Source organism: Thunnus albacares, chromosome 8 (assembly GCF_914725855.1).
Source record: "Thunnus albacares chromosome 8, fThuAlb1.1, whole genome shotgun sequence".
In the NCBI taxonomy this organism is placed as follows: Eukaryota; Metazoa; Chordata; class Actinopteri; order Scombriformes; family Scombridae; genus Thunnus; species Thunnus albacares.
This window is the reverse complement of record NC_058113.1, coordinates 16,899,197-16,924,314: the sequence shown is the minus strand read 5'-3', so window position 1 is coordinate 16,924,314 and position 25,118 is coordinate 16,899,197. Positions and strand designations below refer to the sequence as shown.

Genomic DNA, 25,118 nt, shown 5'->3' with positions numbered 1-25,118 from the left:
GGGGATTAACAACATTGCACAAGCAAACCGAGGTATTAGTTAGGGAGAAGGGAGTGTAGGTGTTTGACTGCCCTGCCCAGAATTAACCTATGACTCCAGGCATTAAACCTGAGACCATTTTTGGCACAAGCAAACTATTGGCTGAATGGCAGTTTTTCCTTGACTCTTCTACCTTGTTGCATTTCTTCCTTGGAGGGGAGAAATAGTTACAGCTCAGAGAAGTGCTCTGAAACCTGAGCATGTTGATAAACTGTTGTTTCTGCAGGAAAATCTGAAAACATGTTAAGCCTTAGCTGCCGATACAAGGCCTCTTTGTTTGTTATGTATTGTTATTAATATTATTTTTATTATATTATTGTAATATTATTTTGTAATTAATATTATTATATAATTATTTCATAATATTATTTTTTTTATAAAAGAACTGATATGTCAGGTGGACATTCTTACAGCAAGTAGAAGTGCACTTAAAGTCAAGTCAAATCAGAATATTGTTGCATCAAAAAACTAAAAGCATAAGAGACAACAGAAAAGGCCATTTTATTGTTGCATTTATTAATAACTCTGGTATTAAAAACAGAATATTTTATTTTACTTTTAAGATCTCTGTGGGCCTGAATTTTAAGTGTTTTAAGCTGTGTGTTCCTTAAGACTTTGCCTTAACAGAATAATAAAGAAGAGCTGTTGTAGTAAATTCTGTGTAGGACATGGTGTAGTGACCCCGTTGCCTATCAAAAAAGGCCACAACGGTTGCGGATTTTGTTTTGACACATGCAAAAATGATGAAATGTCCACTGTTTCCAACACAAAGGCAATTTATTACTTTTCCAAAACAGAGTACATCCAATTTTCTCTGTAATAAGTTCATTCCCCAAATATAGACAAAAGAAAACATAATATTCATTCACAAACATTACTGCACGGTCAAAAAACTGTTCACTTCTCCTAAGTCAGCAACAACTGTTCAAGTAACCCTTTGATTATATTAACCTCTGCCTAATTGACAGCAGCCCTGCTCTCCCAAGTGACAGGAGGTTTACCAAACAAAACAACAACAATGGCTCTTACACATGGTCATTTATTCAAAATCAACGTGTATTACAATACGTATCATATCGTGGCCTCTGTATCGTGATATGTTATGTATCGTGAGGTTGTAGGCAATATCCAGCCCTATAGTGATGAGTAAGACATACACTGGAGACAGAAAGAGGCAGAAACTGGGAATTGGGTTTAAAACCCCTCTTCAAATTCTGTAGACATCCATCTTCTGTCTGTACTCTGTGAACCCTTTGAAAGGTGAGGTGAGAGAGCAGCCCCACCAGATGGCGCAATACACATCTTCTGATTCATTCTGGATCATATCACTTAACATGACTTAACATGACATCTGATGAAAGATGCCATAGCTGGAACGGTGTGGTTCAGCCGGTTTGGCCTTTGTATGAATCTAATGTGTCCGTGCGTTTCAAGGGGGAAAAAAAAGTAACGCCTGTTTTGGATTTCGCACAGAACCTATAAGTCGTTTGTTTTGGGGCTGCTTTTGCCAGTCGAGATTGCTTTCATCTGGCAACCCTGCTCCAAACTTTCACTTTAAGAAGGCGCGTCTCTGCAGTGTAGTGTGTTTATTACAAGCCTTAAAGTGGCACATGGAAACCATAACTGATTTCTACATGGTAATATAGAATATCGACCTATATAGTCTGTCCGACGTGAGGAAACGCTTTGGAGAAACTGATCCACGGAGCATATGTCCCTGTTGGTTGCCTTGACTATTTTTATCTGTGGCGGCGGCACCTCCAGCTCCTCAAGCCGAGGCGCACGGCAAAGCGAGGATCGACGGATTCAGACAGACTCGGGACGAAGCGAGACATGAAATAGTCACACCGGTGCAGCCGTCAGAGGTGAAGCACATTGGGACGTGAGTGAAATGGAGGCACCGCCGCCAGGGACGAGCTGCTGTGAGCGCACCTTGGCCAAACGGGAATAACCGCGAGCCGTGAAACGGGCTGGGATGGCAGCATCCAGTAACTCAAGCCTCTCAGGTTCATCTGTGTCCTCTGGTAAGAGTTCACATAACCCAGACTCTAACTAGACACCGAGACTAGTACTGAATAATGATAATAATTCAAATAATATCAATAATGAAAAGGCTTTATAATTTCATGTGTCTGTGTATTTGCTTGTATTTGACTTAAATCAAACTTTTTTAAAAGCCCTCCCTAACATACGCTCATCATATATACATCAGGAAATGTGACATCTGTTTATTTCTTTATCCGCACTTGCAAATTGAACATTAAACAAACATATTGTTAAAGTAGCCACCAGTGACTGCTGTGGTTCAGGATTAACGATAAGTGGAAAGCATCCCCATCTGTTAACAGCTGCATGCAGCGGTGGAAAACATCAAGAGGGGGAAGGATGCGTTGTTTCGTGTGCAGAGGGATTGTAAGGTTGTGAGACGCAGCCAGTGTGACGTTGGGTTTTGGATGTTATCATTAGATTGCCAATCATCTCCATAATTTCCTCGTTGACTTTCCACTTGGCCGGCTTCAAGGATTATCTTTGGCATGTGTAGTCTACCATTTTCCAAAAAAACGCAGCACCAGGCTCTTTAGTGAAATTCCTTAATATGTTATAGCCCAGTGACATAATACAGTTGCATATACTGCTATAGTGTGCACAAAACTCCTATAAAAATCCACCTACAGTTCAGCAATTAGCACCAATATATTTCAATTTCAGGGTCCAATTTTCCCCCGAAGAGAACAGAAAAATATGTCAGCAGCTGTTTAAACAAACCCAGAGTGATACAGTATAGCAGCTCCATGCTTGTTTCAATTCTGTGTTGATAAAGCGTGTCATTCATGTTTGCTAGGGTATAAAGTACAAACTCCACTATCACAGCGCTGTTTGATCTGGAAGCCCCATCAACAACCAGACGCTTGTGTATGTGTGTGTAGCCTATGTGTGTGTGAGAAAGAGAGACAGTGTGTGGGACGAGTAGGGAGAGGCTGTTTATAATACCAGGCTCAGCACTTTGGTTTTATGTTTGCTGTTTCCACCAATATTAGTCACATGTAGAAAATGTGCAGAGCTAGAGTACGTTTTCCCACCTTCCAGCATATTCAAACTTAGCACTTCATGGTTAAACTATAGGTTGATTACAGAGTAAGAACATAGTATATACAGTGTTTGTTGTACTTTCTTTCTCTCTCTGCTTCCCAACCACACCACACCACACCACACAGTGGAGTCACATTTCCCAAGGTACTGCCCAACGGGACGGACAGACAAGTTGTTCCAAGCTGATATAGCCTGCGGTAACCACATGTTTCACGAAGCATTATCTCATGTGTGCGTCTCAGAAAGCAGCAGATTGTACTGTTTGACCACTGCTGCTTTAAGAGGAAAGTCTTTTCTCTCTGTGGCAGTGGAGGGTTGTCATTACTGTTGGGCTCTCAATATAATTATCAGAGGTTACAAGCTGTGCTGCTGCCAGGGATGAAGTGGTTGTCACAAGGGTATTATTATTTTCATGCAGAGCTCTTTGGCAGTCAGACACAACATTTGAATAATCTTGTCTATGAGGCGCGCTGTATGACTCGAAAATGAATCTCGCTGCAAAATTTCTGCTCCATATTTGGTCGTCTATTCTGGCTGCAAAGAAAGTGCTGTTTCTGTAGTTATTTCAGCTGCTGCTAATGATTAGTCTTGTTTTGAGGCTGTTTTTGGGGGGAGAGTGTGTAATAAAGTTCATCCAACTTATCTGGGGAGACTAACGAAAGGCACTGAAGGCAGGTTTTTGTGCTGATTATGATGGTGATGATGGTAATAATATTGATGTATCTCCGCAAATAATTAAAACAACAAGGGCAGGAATGTGTAGACAGCGCTATATGCGCACAATCTTTAGCTACAGCCTTAAAACACAGGTGACAAATAATAGATGTAACCTGTATTTTTGAGGGCAGTTCTAAATGCCCAAACTGAAGGGATTGCAACATGTTTGCAACATACCTCTTCCTTTCCCTGGAAAGAATAATTTCTGGCTACTCGTCTAGATCAGGGAGATCCCTACACATTCTTGGCATGGGTGGGCATAGAAGCATGTACTGTACCAGCAGCGCACCATTTGCCAGACGGCTCCAGGAAATAAAGCTTTGAAATTAAATTGAGGGATAGAGCATGAAAGTATGCCTTCTGCTCGAGGCCTTAAATGACAAAATTGGTCAGGGCGGCAGAATTACAGCCATGTATTACAGAGAGGCTGTCTGCTCAACACGATCCTGCGCATGTTTCTTGCAAACGCTGCTGTTCACCTCAAAGTCTTTCCACTACCTTCATTTCCCATCCTTCCCACCGTGAATCATGTAGGATTAGTGACAGGAGTACTGAGTGACTTAATGAAATTATTTGCATGTTTTGCAGCATCAGTGAGGGGGCAAGTTTGTCCCTCAGTGATTTAGATCTGGTTGTGGGTAGTATACGCCACTAATCAGTCCACTATTAATTACAAGAGTAGACTCTCTCAGTGGGAGACAAAAGGCAAGGCCAGAATCAAATTACAGAATTACACTCTCCCTAATGTAAACTCACCTACAGTTTATGTAAACAGCACACAGTTTGACTAAGGGCGTCCAGTAGTAGCACACAAACACACTCCAGAGAGGCACCCTCATACCTGTCACATACTATCTGGTCAACACAAACACAGTGTTGAAATGCTTGTCTTGGACCAGGGTGAGACACAGATGGTTTCCCTGCTGCAGCTCTGCTGCATCCCACTGACAGGACAGTCAAGTATGTGTGTGTGTGTGTGTGTGTGTGTCTTTGCGTGAGGGTCTGCATGTGATGCTCAGATGTACTCCAGAATGTGTTTGTGTCTGTGTGTCATTTTGTGACCAAACCTAACATCTAGGTTAAATTGAGCCTTTAAGATATACATTAAATTATAATTAATTAAATTATAATTTTGTGTTCATCAAATGGCCAACTCAAATCAGCCATGTTTAATCACATTTGTAACTTCACCTGAAAATACTGAAGATGTAGGAAGGACTTGGGAGGAAAGGAATCCTCCTCCCAGGACAACCAAGTATTGGAAATTGGCAAATAAAAACGCATTGGCACATAAGTCTGTGTAGAGTCATCTAAATCATCTAAGTAGCATGATAGCATGATAGTAGCATAATCGATCTAACAGGAGTAACAGGACTTTTTTATGAAGATGAAGGTATTTCACCCATTCCAAATAGCTTCTTTAGTTCTAGTAGAGCAGAAAAAAAAACACATAATAGAAACAGTAAAAATTCTGAGGTGAAATATTTGGTGATCTTGCAGTACATCAATGCCAACATGGTTTTTATCATCATCATAGCTTCATCAAGGTCATGTTAAGAATGATGCCTAGGGTCAGTGTCAGTATTCAGCAGCGCCTTCACAGTCACTCTGGACAGCAGAGAAGAGTAACAAAAGATGTTATTGCCTAGCACACTCATAACCTGAAATGAAAAAAATAAGTTTGGAGACGCACCAATACAAATAAAAGACCATAAACTCATTCACCCTCTGCCACTCAAACAGCCCCCCACAGATGAACAGGTGCTGGTCTTACTTTATTCTACACGAAAAAGACTCAAGTGTGTGAAGCTTTGAGGCTGACAAGGTGATCAGGTTTTCAGTTTGGATTTGAAGACGTCTGTTTTATACGTTTTTTCCTTTCAGCTGCTAGAGTAGATGCACGTCTTGCCAGCATCTCGCAAAGTACACAAGATATATGGTGCAGTGACAGCTGCGCAACTTGCAAGACTGCACTTCATGTGTTTGCAGACTCACACTGACATCTAGAATGAATTAGTAGCAAGTACTAGGAACACAGGATAGATGCTGTCACTTAAGTCCAGAATAAATTTTGCATTTCAACATATTGGCAGACGTTTTAAGTGAGCTTTGTGTGATTTTCATTGTTAAAACAACAGAAAACAACTCAAATGCACAAACAGCGATGAGGTTTCTGTGTCTGTGTTGTTAAAAGAAATGTAACCACTAATTACCTCCAGTCTATCCTGTTGGTGTAGTCTATCAAAAAAAATAGTGTAAACACCTTTCCCTTTGGCACCATTCAAGTTGTTAGAGAGAGAAATCTCCGGGCTCACACTCAGAGAGCCTGTCTCACCGCAAATAAATATGCATTATGACATTTCCAGCCATGTAACATTACTCTCACAAATACCAGATGCTCTTGTTTCTGCTGGTATTTGTTGTTTTTGTGATTATTTGGATGTAGGGCCACAGGCGAATAGTAGCTTTTTAAGTCAAAATAAAACTGTTTTACTTGTTTTGTCACCTTTAAATAGAGCAGTTTTATGTGCATCACACATCATACTATCTGGATAAATTAGATATATCTACACAGACACCTGCTTCTCTGGTGGCAGCTGCCTTTTTTCACTACAATGAGCCAAAATGATCCTGCATAAAATGTTCTATATATGTGTTGTCAGCCATCTACCTATTACCATCTCTACACAGTTAAGTGTTTTATGTGCTGAAGTTGAGTTTTTTTTTTGCATGTGCACAGACTCTAGAGCAGACGTTATCTCAGGGGATAAAAGTCGGGGCAAGCTTGATCTTTATTCATCACATATTCTCTTTGTCACATGAGCAAACACCCGCCGGTAATTATTTTATTGAATTCCTCTGACTGGTGAGTAATGGAGGGCACCACAATTAATAGCTGTTTCTACAGGGGGGAAGAGCCCGCTGGCTGCGCTAGAATTATAAATTTTCCCTGATCATAAGACAAACTCTGAGCTACTTAGAAATTCTTTTTGATGTTCTTTGGATTTCTGTGTGTGCTTATGTGCCTGTGCGTGCTTGCGGACGTATGTGTGTGTGTGTGTTGGTGTGTGTGAAGGTATAGTGTAGCCTAATGTATTTGCTCGTGCGTGAATGTTTGTACAAGTGTGTGCCAGTGTTTTCATCAGAATCAACCCTTAAGAGCTCCCTTTTTCTCAGCTGAAGCTGCTGCAGAATTCCAGACCGAAATACTATTCGTCATTAAAAAGAATCAGATCGAAAAGAGAATATTTGGCAGCCAACCAGATGAAATCACATTCTTTATACAAGCCGCAGTGGAATAAATCTTTCAGACTGTTGCCCGTGCAATGCACAGCGACAAAGCCTCAATGTTAAAACAATACATTTTCCAAGGCAGTTTGGCCACACGTCTGCAAACGGAGCCTGAAGGCTGTTCAGTTGTATGTGAAGGCAAATATTCTGTGGAGGGTTTTAGCAAACAACATTTACCCTTAAAACATCCACCTCTCAGTTGAGCTGCCTCTTCATCATCCAGTTAATTAGTCAGTATCTGATCATATGCACCTATGTTTTGTTTCCCTTGCGATAAAGTCATTTCTTTCCAAAAGGAATCGTTTTATAATGAGAAGCAATAATGAGCGTTTTTAGTATGTTTGATAATGTTGCAACCAACTTCCAATCAAGCTCCTGTTGTGGCAAGCAGAGAATAGAGAACAGTAACACCAATAGAGAGAACAGCATGAAGCAAATACAATAATTGCCAACTCTTTAAGTGTCATCAGTTAGATAGCCCAAAATAGCACAAGAATATATACAGAGACTTTAAGAGAGGTTTAATGATACAGTTTTAACACTGATGCTATACATGAGTCACTTTTTTTGCTGTCTGTACCTCAGTATACACAACCAACAAGTGCTCACTGGTTTGCATCAAACAGATTCAGGTATGTTTCATTTCTTCCCCTCTGGCCAGAGGGGTGTGGTGCAGGTTTGCTGATGAGTGCAAAGGAATGTTTTAGATGAACAACATGTATCTTTTGGACCGATGTGATTCATTGTTCACACAGTCAGTTGAGGCTTTCAGCGGCGGGGCTGGCACTTTAATGAGAGATATTACACTAAACTTCTGAGAGCCCAAAGAATAATTTACTCTCATAGCAGCTGTTATGTGCATTTGGCATAAAGCATCATCAGTTTATCTGATAGCTACACGCCACCATGACTGATGTGATCGGGTTCACCCAGCCCATCTCACAGTGTGAGGCATACTGAACGTGCAGTAGATGTAGTGACTTTTAGATAAGCAGTTAAATCTTTCTGTATAAACCTGTTATGAAATCTCTGAATACTTTTAATAGCATTAAATTATTACTAGTAAGTTTCATTAGAGGTATTTTTAGAGCAAAAGGTTATTACTTCATATCCATATCCAGTGTAGGATTTTTTAACAAATGACAAAACAACTGCAATGCAAAAGCTGATGTTCTCTTCAAACTCATATGAATATAATATTTGTAAGAAAAACAGAATCATGAGTTTGAAGGTTTATTCTTGACCTCGGAAACAACAGCTTGACAAATACTTTTCAACACAAGCTCCTACTTATTTGCTGTTCATGAAACTTTCAACCACATCACGTGGCCTTCCTCAGCAGATGGAGTTGATCAGTGAGATGTGGTTTTTTTAAAAAAAAAAAACTTCGGAAACAACAAGTAAGTTGGACCTGGAGTAGAGAAAGTTTTTGTCAACATCATTATTATATTATGCATAAAAATGTTTTACACCCTTTGTGTCATGACGAGTGCCAGGCATTTTATTACGTTACTGACAATTTAGTACAGCAGAAGTCCTAAAGTCTTTAGTTCACCCAGTGGGCACTACAGTAAATTATCAGCTGCTGCAGGGCATTCTGCGTCATCACCTCTCCTCTCATATCAAGCTAATATAACATCCATCAAATATTTCAGGAATGTTTTCACAATCATAAATCAGCCACCATATACACTGCCTGTAATTTTGATCAGTGTGTTTGTAATCTTACCTCAGAGCAGAGATATGTTTTTGGGACCCCGCCGGTGGGCAATATAGATCAGGTGTGAGCCGACACAATGTTTAGCAAAACAAGCAGACATCTGTATTGATTGTCCTTGAAGCAGAGACACTGATTAGAAGTGTATTTACTGGAGCATCTCCAGCGGCAGCTGCACATTGTGAATCCATATTCATAATTATAACAGAGAGATAAACAATAGTGACATAACCATAGTGAAGGGCTCACAGTCAGTCCACTGGGAAAAGGATAGAAATGCAGATTTTAAATGAGAGAAAACATGGCACAGTCTATTAACACCACAGTGAGTTCATTACAGAAACCTGCTTTGTTTTTGTGTTTTACAGACCCTGAGGATTACCAGCCGCCCATATGGAAGTCCTACTGTGAGTAATTAATCAATTTTCTATGTTGATTAGCAATGTTTAAACCTGACTTTGGCCTTTAGTGTGCGAAATGACAGCACGGTTATATTTGTGATCTATAAATAAGAAGGAGACATTTTTCCATACATGGAAAAATTGGGTTTTGGTGTTCATAGTACAATTAGATACGCTGCAGTTTCCAAAAAGCTCCACACACAAGCACAAAAGGCAGACAGAGAACCACTCGCCCACACAACACATTCACATACCCACAAACGCAAAGCGTCTCTCTCAGTAAAATAGGTTAATATCACCCAGGAAAATAAGATTTTTTACCTGTAAAGAGGTTCAGCTAAAATGGAGTCCTCAAAACACCCACCTCATTATACAATGTTTTTGCCATGTGGGAGGAAATGGGTTGACTCCTCAGAATATATTTGATGGGTGTGTTAAAGCAGAGCACAAATCGTTTCTGCTGAAGAGCTAGACGAGTGAAAATGGAAACTGTGGCGGTCCTTAGAGTGATAACATTTTATTTAACCAATTACAGTTTATGGCTTTCATGTTTTCCAGTAATTAAATGTCTCCTCTGTATAATTTTCCAATAACGCTGTTTTTATGAAGTCTCCCATCTTCTCCTGAATTCTCTGGTTCTCTACTGAGGTATTTTTAGAGCTCACTGTGTCATAGGAATGGATGATGTCCAGATCTTGCTGGTTGGCTTAAGTCAGCCTGACAAAACATGAAAATTCACAGTCAGGAGTCTTCCTTCCCCTGCCTGTAGAAGCTGCTGCAGCGAGGACTTAGCTCAACCCCACACAGCAATTTCTTCGCTGTTGTACCGGCTGTTAGTAATGAGGACACACTGTCGTAGTCATCCATCCTCATCCACATCTTACAAGGTTATGCACTGCCAAGCTGGTATCCAAGATGAGTGCAGTACAGCACAAAACAGTAAAGACTGCTATTCTATTATTATTGCAGGGTTTTTATATAGGAAGTGGAAAGGAATTGTGGCATTATGTCAAAATAGAGATAAATGACTCCAGTTGCAGACACATGAAGGATTAAAAAATTGATTTGAAGAAAAAAAAAACACACACAAACACACAGTCACGTATTCTTCTTCTGTGGCAATATTTTCTTCTAGTTCTGGAAAGCAGCAGCAGTATTTTCCCTCTCTCACTTTTTAATCAGTAATTGTAAATGCGCTAATTCTGTGAGGCTGCTGGGGTGTTTGTGGTGATTACTCTGCCTCCTGCAAATCCCTCAATTCCATTTTCACTTTGCTTCACTGATTTCCTTCCATTTCTCCTAATACGTGCAGTGCGTCTAACAGAGAGGTAGAGTAGAGGGCTTTGATTTGCTGCACGTGTGTATTTCTGAGTGTAAGTATATGGGTTTTGCAGTCAAAAGGAACAGTGTGCACTTGTAAGTGCACATTAGGTACACACACAACAGGTCTTAATTCGCACAAATGGATTGCAGATATATGGCTCTCGTCGTGTAAAACACTGACTGCTTAGCCTTGCACACACAAGCTAATGGCTACTTTTGTACCTTGTTACCTTTGCACTGAGTCAGAGCAGTATTTTCAGTACAGGCCAGTGAATCAAAGCTGTTCTGCATCATTTAGTTAACTTCCTCTTAAGTGTGCATTGAGGGTGTTATTTTTGGACAGAAATCCATTATGTGTACGTAATTACAACTTACACTGAGCTGTGTGCAGAGCTCAAAAGGGCAGCAGGCCTTAATTAACATCCATGTGTTTCTCTAACAGTGTACCAGCTACAGCAGGAAGCCCCGAGACCAAAGAGGATCACATGTCCTCAGGAGGTCAGTATATCTGTAAATCTGTATAAAATAGGCTACTGTAACTGGCTGAATGATTAATGATTAGTTTCATATTTTCGATTTACCACTCTGTCTTTAAAATGTCAAATATAATATCAAATGTCAGTTCATCTTTGCTGTTTCCAAGGTTCAAACAGAGAAAATCTCTAATACTTCATATCAGAGAGCTGTATGCAGTTGAAATTAAATACACGAACCGCAGACACAAAAAGTCACATGAGAATCAACTATAAAGGTTCTGGTGGAACATGAAGCTGGAATATTCTCGTAACATACATGTAATGAGTGAGCACCATCCTGTGATGGTGTTCATTATGTTTTTATGATTGTCAAATGTCAAAAATAACTATTGGATATGTGGGAACCTCCTGCTGGCCCCATTTATATCTTCTTAAGAGCAAGAGGGTTTTTTCCAGCCTTAAAACCAGTTTACCAGACTATTGCCCCACTATATCTGTCAAACTCATTTTTCACTCTCAGGTTTAAGCCTGGAAAACTGAGAAATGATTGAGCCTGGCAGCTGGAAGTCGGACCAATCAGTTGAATATGGAAAGTGAGCCGCTGCTTACTGAAACTTCCAAATGTCATGAACAACTACTGTAGGTGGTACTTATTTCAGTTAAACAGATCACCATGTCCAACACTCACCATGTCTTTTTAGTCTACTATGACACCAATAAAATAATTGCAACATTTGTTTAGCAGCAACTGGTCAATTTGTTCATCAGTCATATGTAGGAAAGGTCTGTGCTGATGGATAGAACGGTCAATCATCTGATGTGTTCATAGCACCAAGTATAGCAACTGGATGCAAGAAGCAAGGGCACTTAAGAATTGCAGACAGTGTAGACTTCCCTCAGCTGAAGTTTCATCTGCTAATGGAACAAAGTTACTGCCCTAACTGAGAAAACTGTCAATCTCCAACTGTACAGCCTACCAGAAATGATGCATGTCCCATCCTATTTTGAGTCTTGCCACACTATGGGGAGCAAAGTGAATGTCTGGGACTGGCTATGTGAGGTTAATGGTGTTTTACATTTTACCAAAGTGTTCTCATAAATCAAATGTGATCATAACTGAATTTTACTGCACACACTATCATCTGCGATGACGTTTTTCACTGTCTTTGTGTTGACAGAGGGTCTAAATGATGAACTTGTCCATTATTCAGTATTTTTCTTTCAAGTGAATATGTTAGTAGTGTTAAACATTGATAGTGCTCTAAAACATTAACGGAACAAAGCCAGAAAAAGTACTTTCATATGTACTTTATATGTTCATATGGAGTACAAGATGCAAAATCATTTTTTTAGCCATATATCCTGTACAACATTTGTAATGCAGACACATAACACACTCTGTTGTGACACAGTAAAATACTAAATATTAACACTTTACAGCTGGCAATCTGTCACCAGCTGTTTTCTTGCACTGCCTCTAATTCGTCTCCACACTCTGTGATTTGGCTTTATGGTTTGGTAGCCGTGAATATACGTGGGAGCACAGATGGAGATCATCTGTCCTGTGGTGGCGAGGCCTTTATCTTTCACACAGTAATTGCAAGAACAATTTGCAAAGCCGTTTAATTGAGCTTTCATATCATATCGCTCCAGCAAATATGTCTTCTCTGGTTTGCAGATGGAGAGCAGACCCAAATACTATGGCAGAGAGTGAGTGTAACTTAATTACTGTCCTCATTTTTATGCCTTTTCTCAAATATTACTGTGCAGAGAATGGTTTTATTTATCATTATTGCCTTGTATCAGATGTGGTTAGGGTTTAAGTGGGTGTATTTTATGTGTGTCTCTTTGCCCTGGTAGGATGTTGAGATTAAGAGCCTAAGTTTAACATCTAAAATGTAAATCTCTGTGTGTTTGAGGACAGACTATAACGGGAGGGTGAGTTATATCCCACTGTGTCGTTTTTCACAGATTTCATGGCGTGATCTCTCGAGAATATGCAGATGAGCTGCTTGGGGGAGCAGAGGGTTCATACCTCATCAGGGAGAGCCAAAGACAGCCAGGGTCTCACACCTTGGCCTTAAGGTACCAGCACTATCAGTATGCAGCACAGGATCTCTGAAAGGTCGGCCCGGTGCTCGCCTAGTCTCCTGCTTCTTCACTTTTACTCAGCCACTCAACCGATTCAACCTCTGCTTATCTCTCCTCCTCACTGTATTCACCTACATCCTTGTCTATGTGTCTCAATCTAGATTTGGACACCAGACCCTCAACTACAGACTGTTCTATGATGGGAAGCACTTTGTCGGGGAGAAGAGGTTCGAGTCGGTCCATGACCTCGTAACAGACGCCCTCATCACTCTCTACATCGAGACCAAGGCTGCAGAGTACATCGCCAAAATGACCACAAACCCTATCTACGAACACCTCGGCTACACCTCACTGCTCAAGGACAAGATGGTGCACAGGTTGAGCCGCGGACGCACAGAACCGCGCAGGGTCACCTTCCAGAGGGATGAAAGGGTGAGGTTAATGCCTGCACATGTCACAAGTTCTATTAAGTGTACTTTTTTGGTGCACTGAAGGCGGTGTAATGAATAGGGAACCTGTTTGTCAACTGGAGGACCGGAGTTCAAGCGTCTACACTCACTCTTTGAGCAAGACACTACGTCATAGATGCTGTTGTGAAGCTGGCCTGCTCTTCATCCAGAGCTAAAATGATAAGAAAACGAATTGGTTAGGCAGAAATTTTTCAACAATTTTGATAATCAGTTACTTGTTTTAATGATTAAACAAGCTAAAACGTCAAACATTTGCTGGTTACAGGTTATTAATTTGCCTTTCTCTCATTATTCAAAGTCTTCAGTAACCTACAATACTTTAAAAAGCTAGTCATAATAGGCCAGAATCATTTTATGATTAGGTGTTTTTATGTTTCTAAAGCAAGACATTTTATTTAGAAAAAAAAATCTCAGTACATGCACACTGTGCTTTGGTACATGTCCTTGGGCACTTTAATAGACCCTGTATAATACCATGATTGTGATCTACTTCCATGCTGCTGAACATTTTTAGTACATTTCCAGTAGGATGAGAGTGTTTCTGAGAGGACACTTTGTCCTGTGAGTGAGATATACATTATCCCTCTGTAGCCCCTGGGTGTGTTCACCGCTGCCATGCTTCGTTGCCTCCTCTGAAAGGTAATGATGACCAAGGGGACTGGGACTTTGCTCTGCGTGCCACGCATATCAGACACGCTGATCTTGGGTGAGACAAATTGCACATTGTATTCATCAGCACTCGTGATGTTGTTGTCAGATAATAGTCTGCAAATAATTTACCAGTAAAGAACGAGGAAAGTCTGTTTTCTTTCTGGTGGAAGAATCTCAACTATCCCTCCACTAGGTGGCAATCTTAACTTGTATCCTCCTCCTTTTTGGGTTTGATGATGGTACTTAAATTCACACCAAGCCCCTCTTATTAACAGATGTGTTCTCTCAGCCTTCAAAGACATTTTATTTCATGAGCTGTATCCTTTATTTGTCTCTCAACATAAAGACAACAGTCATTGCTTTAGGGGTACTTTGTCTTCAAAATGTCAGCCCACAGTTTGTCATCTTGACAGTCAGTGCTTGACAGACACACGACAGCCCTGTCAGCAGGAGCATCAGTTGCAGTATTATTAACAACATTCTTCAGTTTTGTCTCTGTAACTTGAGACATAGGCCATTAATGCAGCCATTTTTGACCTAATGGCCATCAATCAGTCAGTAGTCCATTGACTTACAGTGGTTTCTCAGTGCTACACATGCCACTATTAACCTCTAGGGAGCCTGTGAAACAGAGAAGTGCCCTCACAGACATGTAAACTAACTTATGTCTGCTTAACATACAATGCTTTATTTAAAAATACCAACCAGTGTTGCTCTCTGTTTGATTTGCAGCTATAATGTTTGAAATTTTATGGACTGCAAACTACATTAACCTGCCTTTGGCAAGTAAATCTGGAGCATGTCTCTAGCTAAATGTCAGACAGTCAGTTATCTAGGCGCTTTTGAATTTGTGACTTCATATTCCTTCTGCCAAGTTTTGTACACAAGGATCTGAGTCAGAGACAGCTGTGATGATGGTAAGCTTTGTCAGGCAGCATTTGAAAACCACCTGCCAATCACTTCCAAAAGAGCGAGAGAAGGAAGAAAAAAGTTTTCTGTCTGCTTGAATATTATGCATCTGAGGAGCAGAGGCCTGGTCTGATGGCTCGAATCTGTAGTGGCCTTTTGAATTTCGTGTTTACCAATTACACCAGCCACGCCCTGAGGCATTAGCGGCACAGTGGCTTCACTGTAGAGTCAACATATGCATGTATTTACTCAGTGTCAGGTTGATACCTCCATATTGCCATGACTGCAACTACTTGTGTAATTAAAATGCTCAGAAGGTGAGAGGAGTACTTGACTTGACCCGTAGATCAAACTCCTGAGTGTTCTTCTCTTTGCATGTGTAGGAATTTGCTCAGTTGCCAGACCTCTTGCCACATTCCTCCTAACACTCACCACTCTGGTTGAATCGCAGCGGGGCGATCGACAGGCTGGTCAGATTGCATGCATTGGAAAGATTTCCAAAGAAATTGTTGTGTTTTTTGTCAGGATAATTACCTGTTTTACCCGGAAATAGCTGTTTTTGCATTTTTTTTTATAGCATGAAATTGTATAACAATGCAAAAACAGTTACTTACATCTTTCAGTTGTAAAATGTTAAACATCTCCACATGCAGTTTTGTAAGTTTGCTTTTTTTCCAGCCCCAAATACATGAAAATGCTACAAATACAATTCCAGTGTTCCTATTGAAGACAAAAGTGTCAGTTTCTTCCACTTTTGAATAATGGGATATCTTCTGCCTGCTATACCCTTCACAGTGTGTCTATTTTTCTGCTTGTTAGAGATGTTGTTAGGGCTGTTTTGTTTAGGATGTGAGTATTTGCGTCCTGCTGTCTTACTGTGTCAATGCCCACTGTGCTTTTTTTCCCATGATTCCAATAGTCACTCATAACAGAGTCCAATCAGCTGTGCCCTCACAAAGGCTCGCGGGAATAAAAGAGCCAAGCCAATGAAAAGAAAGCGGAGCTTGTTGTGTGACCACCTTTTGTGTCCTTTCTTCCACACTCTTCTTTAAGAGACAAGAAGCCATCTGCCTGCAGACAAAGAGCGCTGAACTCCCATCACCCTCCCTCCTACCTCGCAAGGCTAAAATATCTCTGAGTGGTCCATTCCTCATCTGTCCCCTCTGACTTAGCTGCAGAGCTGAATTGTATGGAATGGGATGGTATGTGTAGGTCTTTTCAAAGAATGTCAACCACAACGACAAATATCTTCACCTGTCCTGTCACTCATGCAGCTATCAGCCAGTTTACTGTTGCCCAGGACATCTGAGACAAAAAACACATAGCTGGTACACAAAAGGCCCACAGCAGTATTTTTACTTTGCTTCTGTGTCTGTCAGTCTGTAAGCTGCCAATCCTTTCATTTTATCTCAGCTTTGCAGTTGCCCTTTGGGGCTTTTCCTCTCCCCACCACTCTGCTTTCACTCCAGCTCTGTATCAACACAAATCCAATACTTACTGGCTTCCTGACCTTTATTCACTGTTTTATAAATCAGTTCAACCTTTGTGTGTGTGTTTGTGTGTGTGTTTGTGTGGAGTTTGCACTGCTGTCAGTGTCATGTTACTCTGTTCAGAGCTTGTTAATTAATTAGAAGACTGCCATGTGGTCCTGTTTACTGTTTGTGTGCAAAGTAGAGCTAATAGGGACAAATAAAGCATGAACATAGCAACAGCCCCCCACTGACAAAATACTTCATGGCTGCAGACGTGCAATGAGCTTCCTATAGGATTTTACTTGGATTTGGGCACTTTGGGATTATTCCCTGTGTTAAGGATTATGGCAGTAATCCCTCCCAATCCAAGTCGATGGTCTGGCTCTGCTGGTCTTCTGAGACAACTGATTGTGATTGGCGGGAGTAGTCTGCAGTCAGAGTGTCTGGAGGAGCCCGTCTGGACATCAGTGTGGGGAATTCCACCAGCCGACTGACATAGCTGGAGGTCAAGATCTGTTTTTGAATTAGGAGGACATAGCTTCGGCTCTGTCAGGCCAAAGAATCTTGAGTTTGTCTCTGAGCAGGCCAGTGACCCGTTTAGGAGACCCAGCGCTGACTGAGAGAATTATCTCCAGTTAAGTGGAGTGTGTCCGGAAGGCAGTGTGCTAATGGGAGTGTGCTCTCCGTTGTAAAGAGGGCGTATGCACTATTGATCCTGCTTTACAGAGCTGTTGAGCTGTGTGAAGTGGTCCTGACAGCACCCGACCGCCCTCACTCTCAACCTTCTGGCCCCTCCCCATCAGGGACCCTGTTCTCTCTCGCTTTCCTTACTGGGCGTGTGAAAGAGGGCCATTGTGTGAGGCACACTCCTGCCGTCAGGCCGCCCACTACCGGTCCTGTTCCCCCTGCTCTTCTTGCTCACTGCTGCCACTGGATTCAGAGCAGATGCAGAGCCAACCCCGTGCAGGCTGTCATCAGTCGCCCTCCTGGGTCAGAGGGGAGTGGAGTGTAGCTGCTGCCTCTGCCCTGGGCTGTTGCCGGCAGCGTCTGCTGCACAGCGCCCACGTCTCCCCACCACACCTTTCACAAGAGGAGATGGAGAGTCTGTGGGAACCCGAGCAGTCGAGCATGGAAGCTGAAGAAAACCGAGGAGGTTTAGGAGGGGAGCTGATAACCCACAAGACTAAAAGACAAGAGAGGAAGCGACAGGAGCTGCTGGCTTTGGCTCTGGGAGTCAAACTGGGCAGCAAGGGAACACTTTTGTGGAAGCCTATTAAACTGTTGGCCTCCTGTCCACAGATTTCCTCACCTCTGGTGCGGCGGAGTGCCTTGAAAGACACACAGGAGAAGCAGTGCTCCTATGAGAAGATCCACAACTTTAAGGTGAGTTGCTTTTTTTAAAGTTTGGTCGCTTCAGCGCTGCTGTCCATAATTTATTACATCTTTGTTTGCATTTCTCCCTGAAAAATGAATACATTGTCAGCAGTTTTCTATTAGCTCTCACAGTTTTCTGCAATGACAAAACAATCCCTACTGATGTGGTTTTGCCTGCCTCAAACATTTGCTGTGTTGTTTTGATGAGAACACATACAGCTGACACCCATATGCACTGAGGGCAGCTAATGGATACACTGTACCACAACCCATTAACAGCCGAGCACATTGATTATCATTGATTTTAAAGCCCTTAGAGTCTTTTTTTTAGGCTGCTGAATTTTTAAAGCAGTTTTAGAGTTGAAACATGTTATACAATTGCCATTGCAAGTGCATAGTTCATTGTAGAAAGCAAGAGAGAGTTATGTCACAGAAAAAAAGAATTTAATATACAGGGATAGCTTGCCCCCAGGAACCTAAACATTCTTGCAATTGTATCTTGGGTTTCAGTTAACAGGCAGGTTATAAAGACCCCCAGCTTTTTGTATGCTACCCCTTTGAAAAAGAACAAAAACCTTTCTACTCACCACCTGCCATATGCCCACTTCACTCATCAGTCTCCTACTACCTATTGAAAGTGTGTGTGTGTGTGTGTGTGTGCTCACGTTCACTGCACACAGGTGTGTCTCCATTTGTCATCTTATCAGTGTTTTTAGGGTACACAGTGGGTGTACATCTGTTATTTTGACTTGCAGGCTTGCCTCTTTGCTGGGCAGCATGTATCCGATTGCCCAGGAGCAGATGCCAGACACATTATAGTAAATCCCTTAATCTGCCTTGTATATACAAATGCTCTCATTTGGCGAGGGGGTCCCATCCACTGTAGCTTGGGATCACAAAGTAATCTCTGTCCAAACCATCAAAAGGGAAGTTCTCCTGTTTGGATTGGACACAGCAATGTCTTGCAATACTTGCTGTGTGTTTGTGTGTGTGTGTGTGTGTGTGTGTGTGTGTGTGTGTGCGTGTAACCGTGTCGTCTCTATTTCCAGGTACATACCTTTCGAGGGCCGCACTGGTGCGAGTACTGTGCCAACTTCATGTGGGGCCTCATCGCCCAGGGTGTCCGCTGCTCAGGTAACTATATGCTCTGACCTCAAAATTGCATGTTTGATTACACAAAGAATGTCATGTAAGTCATGGATTACACAAGTAATGAACGATCTGATGTTTGAGTTGCATAATTTCTCTGAAAACGTTTTTTTTTCCCCCATTTGAATTGGTGGTTTGATTATGTCCCTTTTCATGGTTATTTAACATTTTCCTGTTATATCTGTGACAAACAAGTTGAGATGAGTCAGTGACTCATCAAAGCACATTCTTGAGAGAGAGACAGTGAGGCACAGATGCATTTATATAATCGAACTGCTGTCACTTGTTTTGCATCTTCTTCCTCTTGAGAATATTTAATTGCAGTCACACCAAAATCAAAGGGAACTTGTTGTTTTTACATGCTTTTTTCTAATTCCTTAACGCACTATGCAAGGGCCAGTATGCTGACATCATTTATATCAAAATTTAAGTTATGTTTCTCTATCAACAGAAATCACTACAAATAAAACATGTAAATGTCTTAGCTATGATGAATGCAGGCCAAACACAGGTCAGATGTAGTTGTTGACCAAATATAGCAGCAGAACTAAGTGATTGATTGCGTATTAGTGTTCAGTGGGGTTTTCAAGACCTCCTTGGTCACAAGATTTGTTCACTGCACAGAAACAGTCCTGAAACTGATGCGCACATTGGTGGACTTTCTTGCTTTCTCCCTAAACAGAGTGTTTGTTGTTGAGACATTTGCCATGCTGATAAGCCAGAGGCAAACACTGGTATCATCAGACACCTCATGTGCTATGGGAAGCAGGAGAGACTTCTTTGTCCTCTTTCACTCTCTGTTTAGCCTCTATTTTTTTTCTTATCTCCTTGTACACTCTCTCTGCGAGCTCTGACTGAGAGCGAGGACCCCAATCAACCGACCAGCGTTAACGTCGCTCAGGCAGTAAAAATGTCTTTGTGATGAACGATTTACCTCAGATACCCCCATCTTAAAGGGTAATTTCAGTATCTATCAACCTGGCCTATTTTCCCACCATTTGGGGTCTTAGCGACTAATGGGGAATTGGTCCAGAATTGAGCGAGATCGCTTCAGCTGGCAGCTGCAAAACGGGCTGCAATGTAATCCTTGGGGGCAAGTGCGGCCGTCAGAGTACATCCACTGGACGAATTCCAAAGATTTTTGTCCCCATTAAAAGTACGGCTCCTTCTAAACCTTCACTTCAAGCTGTGCTGCCACACAAGCAGGCGTACTTCTCACACACACCCTGCTCTCACCTGCTGTCCAGCACACTCCATGTGACTAAAACAACAAGACACCCGCCCATGCTGACATGTTTGCTGTTATCTACCTTTGGCGCAGAACACTAGACTGCTGTCTGACAGTGCAGTTTATCACTGACTCTTGGAAACCTTTTCAAACTGCTGTCTTAAGCCTGCTGTGATGGTTGTGTTATCAGTCTGAAGCTAATCTCTCTCTCTCTCTCTCACTGTTTATCTCACTTTTGCTCCTCTAGATTGTGGGCTGAATGTACACAAACAGTGCTCCAAACTGGTTCCCAGTGACTGCCAGCCGGACCTGCGCAGGATAAAGAAAGTGTTTAGCTGTGACCTCACTACGCTTGTCAAGGCTCATAACACGACTAGACCCATGGTGGTGGACATGTGTATTCGAGAGATAGAGCTCAGAGGTAAAATGCAAATAATCAGTGACCACATTCAACCCCATCGGTCACTTCAGAGAAAAAAAGTACAATATGAAGTTTGTCCAAGCCAAACATTCAAATGTTCTGTCATTACTAATGATAAGGAATGTCATTGCACCATTTGTTAGACTCATTTTCTATGTCTACACAGCAGTGTGGGACCATTAGAGAAAAATGAGACAAGCTTCCGATGTTTTTGTTTCAGGTATGAAATCTGAAGGTCTCTACCGGGTGTCTGGCTTCTCAGAGCACATAGAGGACGTGAGGCTTGCCTTTGACCGAGGTTTGTTGACGTCAGATTTCTTTGCTCCGGGATCTATGTCTCTGAGGTTTTAGTTCACGGGTTCATCATTTGAAATAAGAAGCTTGTTTCAGCTGCAGGACAGCCTGAAATAGTACTTGCTATTACTATGTGACGTCCACAGTCACAATAAGCTCTTATTTATTTTCGAATCAGAGTATAAATGTACATGTTAGTCATGCATTTTCTACTTTTATCAACAGATGGTGAAAAGGCTGACATCAGTGCCAGTGCCTATGCAGACATCAACATCATCGCTGGTGCTTTGAAGCTCTACTTAAGAGACCTTCCCATTCCAGTCATTACGTTTGACTTGTACTCCAAATTTATTCAAGCCGCAAGTAAGAGCTCCTCCTCTCTGAGCTATTCCATGCCATTACTGTGTTACTGGTACTCTGCAGTGCTCTTATACTAATCATATTACTAACGTAATGCAGAACTTCCAAATGCTGAATCCAGACTTGAGGGCATCCACGAGGGTTTGCTGCAGCTTCCCCCAGCTCACTATGAGACATTACGTTACCTGATGGCTCACCTCAAGAGGTCAGTTCCTACACACATATGTCATCAATATAAGAAATTGCAATTTTTTTGTTTGTTTCATTGAAAGGGTAAGGCTGACAATATTGTATATTTTTTGTATTATCCAAATGAATATGTAAAGACCAAAATCAACCATGAATTGATCTTAATAACCAGTATTCTGTTATTCCATTGTCCCATAGAGGTCCATTGTTGTCCAAAAACTAATACAATGAACATGTTATTTATTTTAAACCATCCTACTGCTGTACATATTAACAGCATGAAATATATTTAGAGATAGACTAACACATTGTTGCTTTTGGTCTTTTCATGGGTTTTTCATGGGAAATTATAGAATAATGATGGGAAATGATCCCAAAAGAAAAGCACATTCATTTATTCTAAAACATTTCACTGTTGTGTCACTTGTATTTTGCCTGACATACAAGTTATCTTCTTCTTATGTTTTTTTACAGGGTGACAATGTTCGAAAAGGACAATTTAATGAATGCTGAGAACCTGGGGATCGTCTTTGGTCCAACACTTATGCAGCCACCAGAGCAGAATGCCTTGGCAACCCTGAATGACATGAGGCAGCAGAAACTAGTGGTGCAGCTTATGATAGAGCATGAAGATGTCTTATTCTAAGGACTGAGGCATGCAGACCTTACAGCAGAAACAAAGGACAATTATTTATTCTGTCAAAGAGGAAATTCAAGCCACCTTGATGAAGTTTCAGAGTAGTTTGTAATCAAATTCAACTTGAAAAGCTTGTTTCTCGCATGACTGTTTTGGTTGAAGTTGGTTTAGTGTTGACATTGTCTTGTTACTGTAAGTTTTGGGGTTTTCATACTCAGCCAAGACCATCATTTTTATATAAGGAAAGTATGTTTAACTACCTACAGTGCTGTTTCCTCCTGTCTTTAATTTGAGGACTGTCACTACCTGGTGTAGACTCAGTCATGATGACAGCGCTGTGTATCGTCAATCGGTGAAGGTCTGGTGCTGTGTAAACCGAACCTCATAGCAGCAGCCAAGTTAACGTTCCCACATGACATGTGCATATTGTGGTTTCCGTGGGAACACTGGTTAAAATTTGAAATGTAACAATGTGGATCCTTTTCATTGTAGATAAAATCAGATCATGTGATGATCAGTATTTTCACTGTGTGTACTAAAAATGAAAGACGAGACAATTGGTCGCTCATGAAGCACTTTTTTGCAACATGTGTAAAGATTTATTTTGTATAGATGTTTATTTTTGTCTTTTATTCTGCATCATGTTCCTTTGTCACAATAATATATACTGTTGAGAATGATGTTTGTTAAATTGATGTCTAAATGCAAAACAGCTCAAAATAGAAAAGAAAAGTCAGGAGAGCTGCAGTTTGTTGATCTACCATTTTCATTTTACGGTGAGGAATACACAGGTGGATTAAATTCTGGTCATTTTAATTCACATGTCATTTTGCCGCCTCTGCACGATATGAGAAAAGCTCTTCCATATACATGTTGGTTGCCAGTTTGGCAGCATTTCAGTTTACATGCTGTAATTTGGGATATTTTCAAGTAAAAACAATAAGATTTTGGCCCATTTTTTTCCTTCATGTATGCCAGTAACATCGCTTGGTGCAGCAGTAGTTGCCATCCACTTCACAGCGCCATAGAAGTTAAAGGTCATACTACAACTGTACCAAGCATGTTTCTTTCTCAGTTGGTTTTAATGTGATTAAGTTAATCCTTTTTACAAATCCATTTTATCAAAATGTATTTTTGTGATGGTTGCAATTAAAAAGTGTAATTTATCAAATGATGATTGATTAAAGGATGTAAGACTTCCATTTAAAATAGTGTGAACTATTGCAGTTTTTCAAAATGTTGCTCCACAGTTTACTCAGCGATTTAACATGATCTTACCACACCTTGATGGATGTGTGAGTGGTTCAAGCAGAAGAAATGCCCCGTGCAAGTGATGATTGCTAGTAGCCTGAAGCACGGTGAATCACAAGTGTGTGATTAAAAACTTTTTTTCTTGTGACAGCTGTTGCCATATCCTTGCCAAAGATTTTTTTTTTTTTTTTACCAAGAATGTCTTATCTGTTATCTCTATATCTGTTTTAGCATATAACCTTCCCACTCGTCCAGTTTCACCTGTAGGTGTGGTCAGTAGTGTGGAATTTTGGCAGATACTTAATGAACTGCAGTGGTGAGAAAAACAGAGACGTTCTTTGTGAGAGGACACATAGTTGCACCAGTGTTTGGATTCTATCTTCCTGCTTCAATGGTTAGTATTAAATGTGTCAGAAGTTTATGAGCTGGAGCTTATCAGCCTACATAAAAATGTAATTTGAGCAGGAAAAGACTGCAACACAATGATGCTATCCCTATTCACCTCCAATATTTCTCTAGTAAGAAAACTGTCATGGGATTAGTTACAGTTTAAGTAAGTGACTGAAAATAAACAAGCAACCAATAAAATTTGAGCACACCTATTGCTCATTTATCATTGTGCAATTTTGACAATTTCCATGCTCTTTCAGTGGAACTGCTGTGATATTATCTGTCTTAAAGTGGGTTTAAATCTCACCTGCATCCTGGTTGTACTGATGCTTGTTGACAGCCTTTTCTGTCAGGGGGAACATAACATTCGGGTGGCAAGATTGCATCTTCCTTTATCTCAATTGCATCATCTAACAACCTCTTTTTTGAGTCAACTGAAATTGAGAAGCTTATATCTTCTGTCAAGATTCACTCAACCAATGTTCAGCCAAAATCTTGCAATGCTTTAATTCGCATGGTTTAAAGAAAAGAGAAGACTGTGGAGAGCACTGACAGCTAACCCACATTTCAGTGACATCTTGGATCCATAAAACATTGTGCTTGCTGCATAGCTGATTCCTGATGGATCATTGAGTCATGAGTTACTTTTGCACTGCATGTTATATACTTATACTCAATCTGACATATATAGCCTGTGATTGCCCATATTATCAGTACTTTGCTGTTGTTTTATGTCTATTTATTACCACCAACATGTCTAGCAAGTCTTTATTTTTACAAAAAGTTCAATCCTGAGAACCAATTTAGTAATACATGATTTCATCTGGAGTCACTTCCCGTTACTTAATGGAAAAAAAAAAAAAAAAACAGGAGGTAGATGTTTGTTTGGACTCACATGATGTTTGACATACAGTGAGTGTAACTTGAGAGTCAAAGGGTCATGATGATGTCATGATGATGAGGGTTTTTCCCCTTCTGTTAAATAACTCGAGTTTCAACTCTAACACTTTGTTGCCTGTTCACGATTCATGTGGATTCTGTTTTAGATAGTATTTCTCCACTGCAAAATGGATATTTAGGATAGCACTAAGGGAAAATGATTGTTGCTGAAAGCAATTATGGGTGAACTGCAAAATATGAAGAAAGAATTTAAATGCAATTCAATCAAGGCACAACAT

General features: G+C 40.9%; 1 protein-coding gene across 1 annotated transcript; it reads left to right on the top strand.

Annotated features, from left to right (window-relative positions):
* Nucleotides 1-1,358: 1,358 nt before the first annotated feature.
* On the top strand, nt 1,359-23,698 carry chn2 (chimerin 2). The gene is made up of 13 exons (XM_044359902.1): nt 1,359-2,063; nt 9,223-9,261; nt 11,021-11,076; nt 12,733-12,764; nt 13,026-13,139; nt 13,307-13,577; nt 17,947-18,030; nt 19,071-19,155; nt 20,646-20,819; nt 21,040-21,117; nt 21,339-21,476; nt 21,573-21,678; nt 22,137-23,698. The coding sequence occupies exons 1-13, from the start codon at nt 2,015-2,017 to the stop codon at nt 22,306-22,308; spliced, it is 1,398 nt and encodes a 465-aa protein (XP_044215837.1). The 5' UTR covers nt 1,359-2,014; the 3' UTR covers nt 22,309-23,698.
* Nucleotides 23,699-25,118: the final 1,420 nt, after the last annotated feature.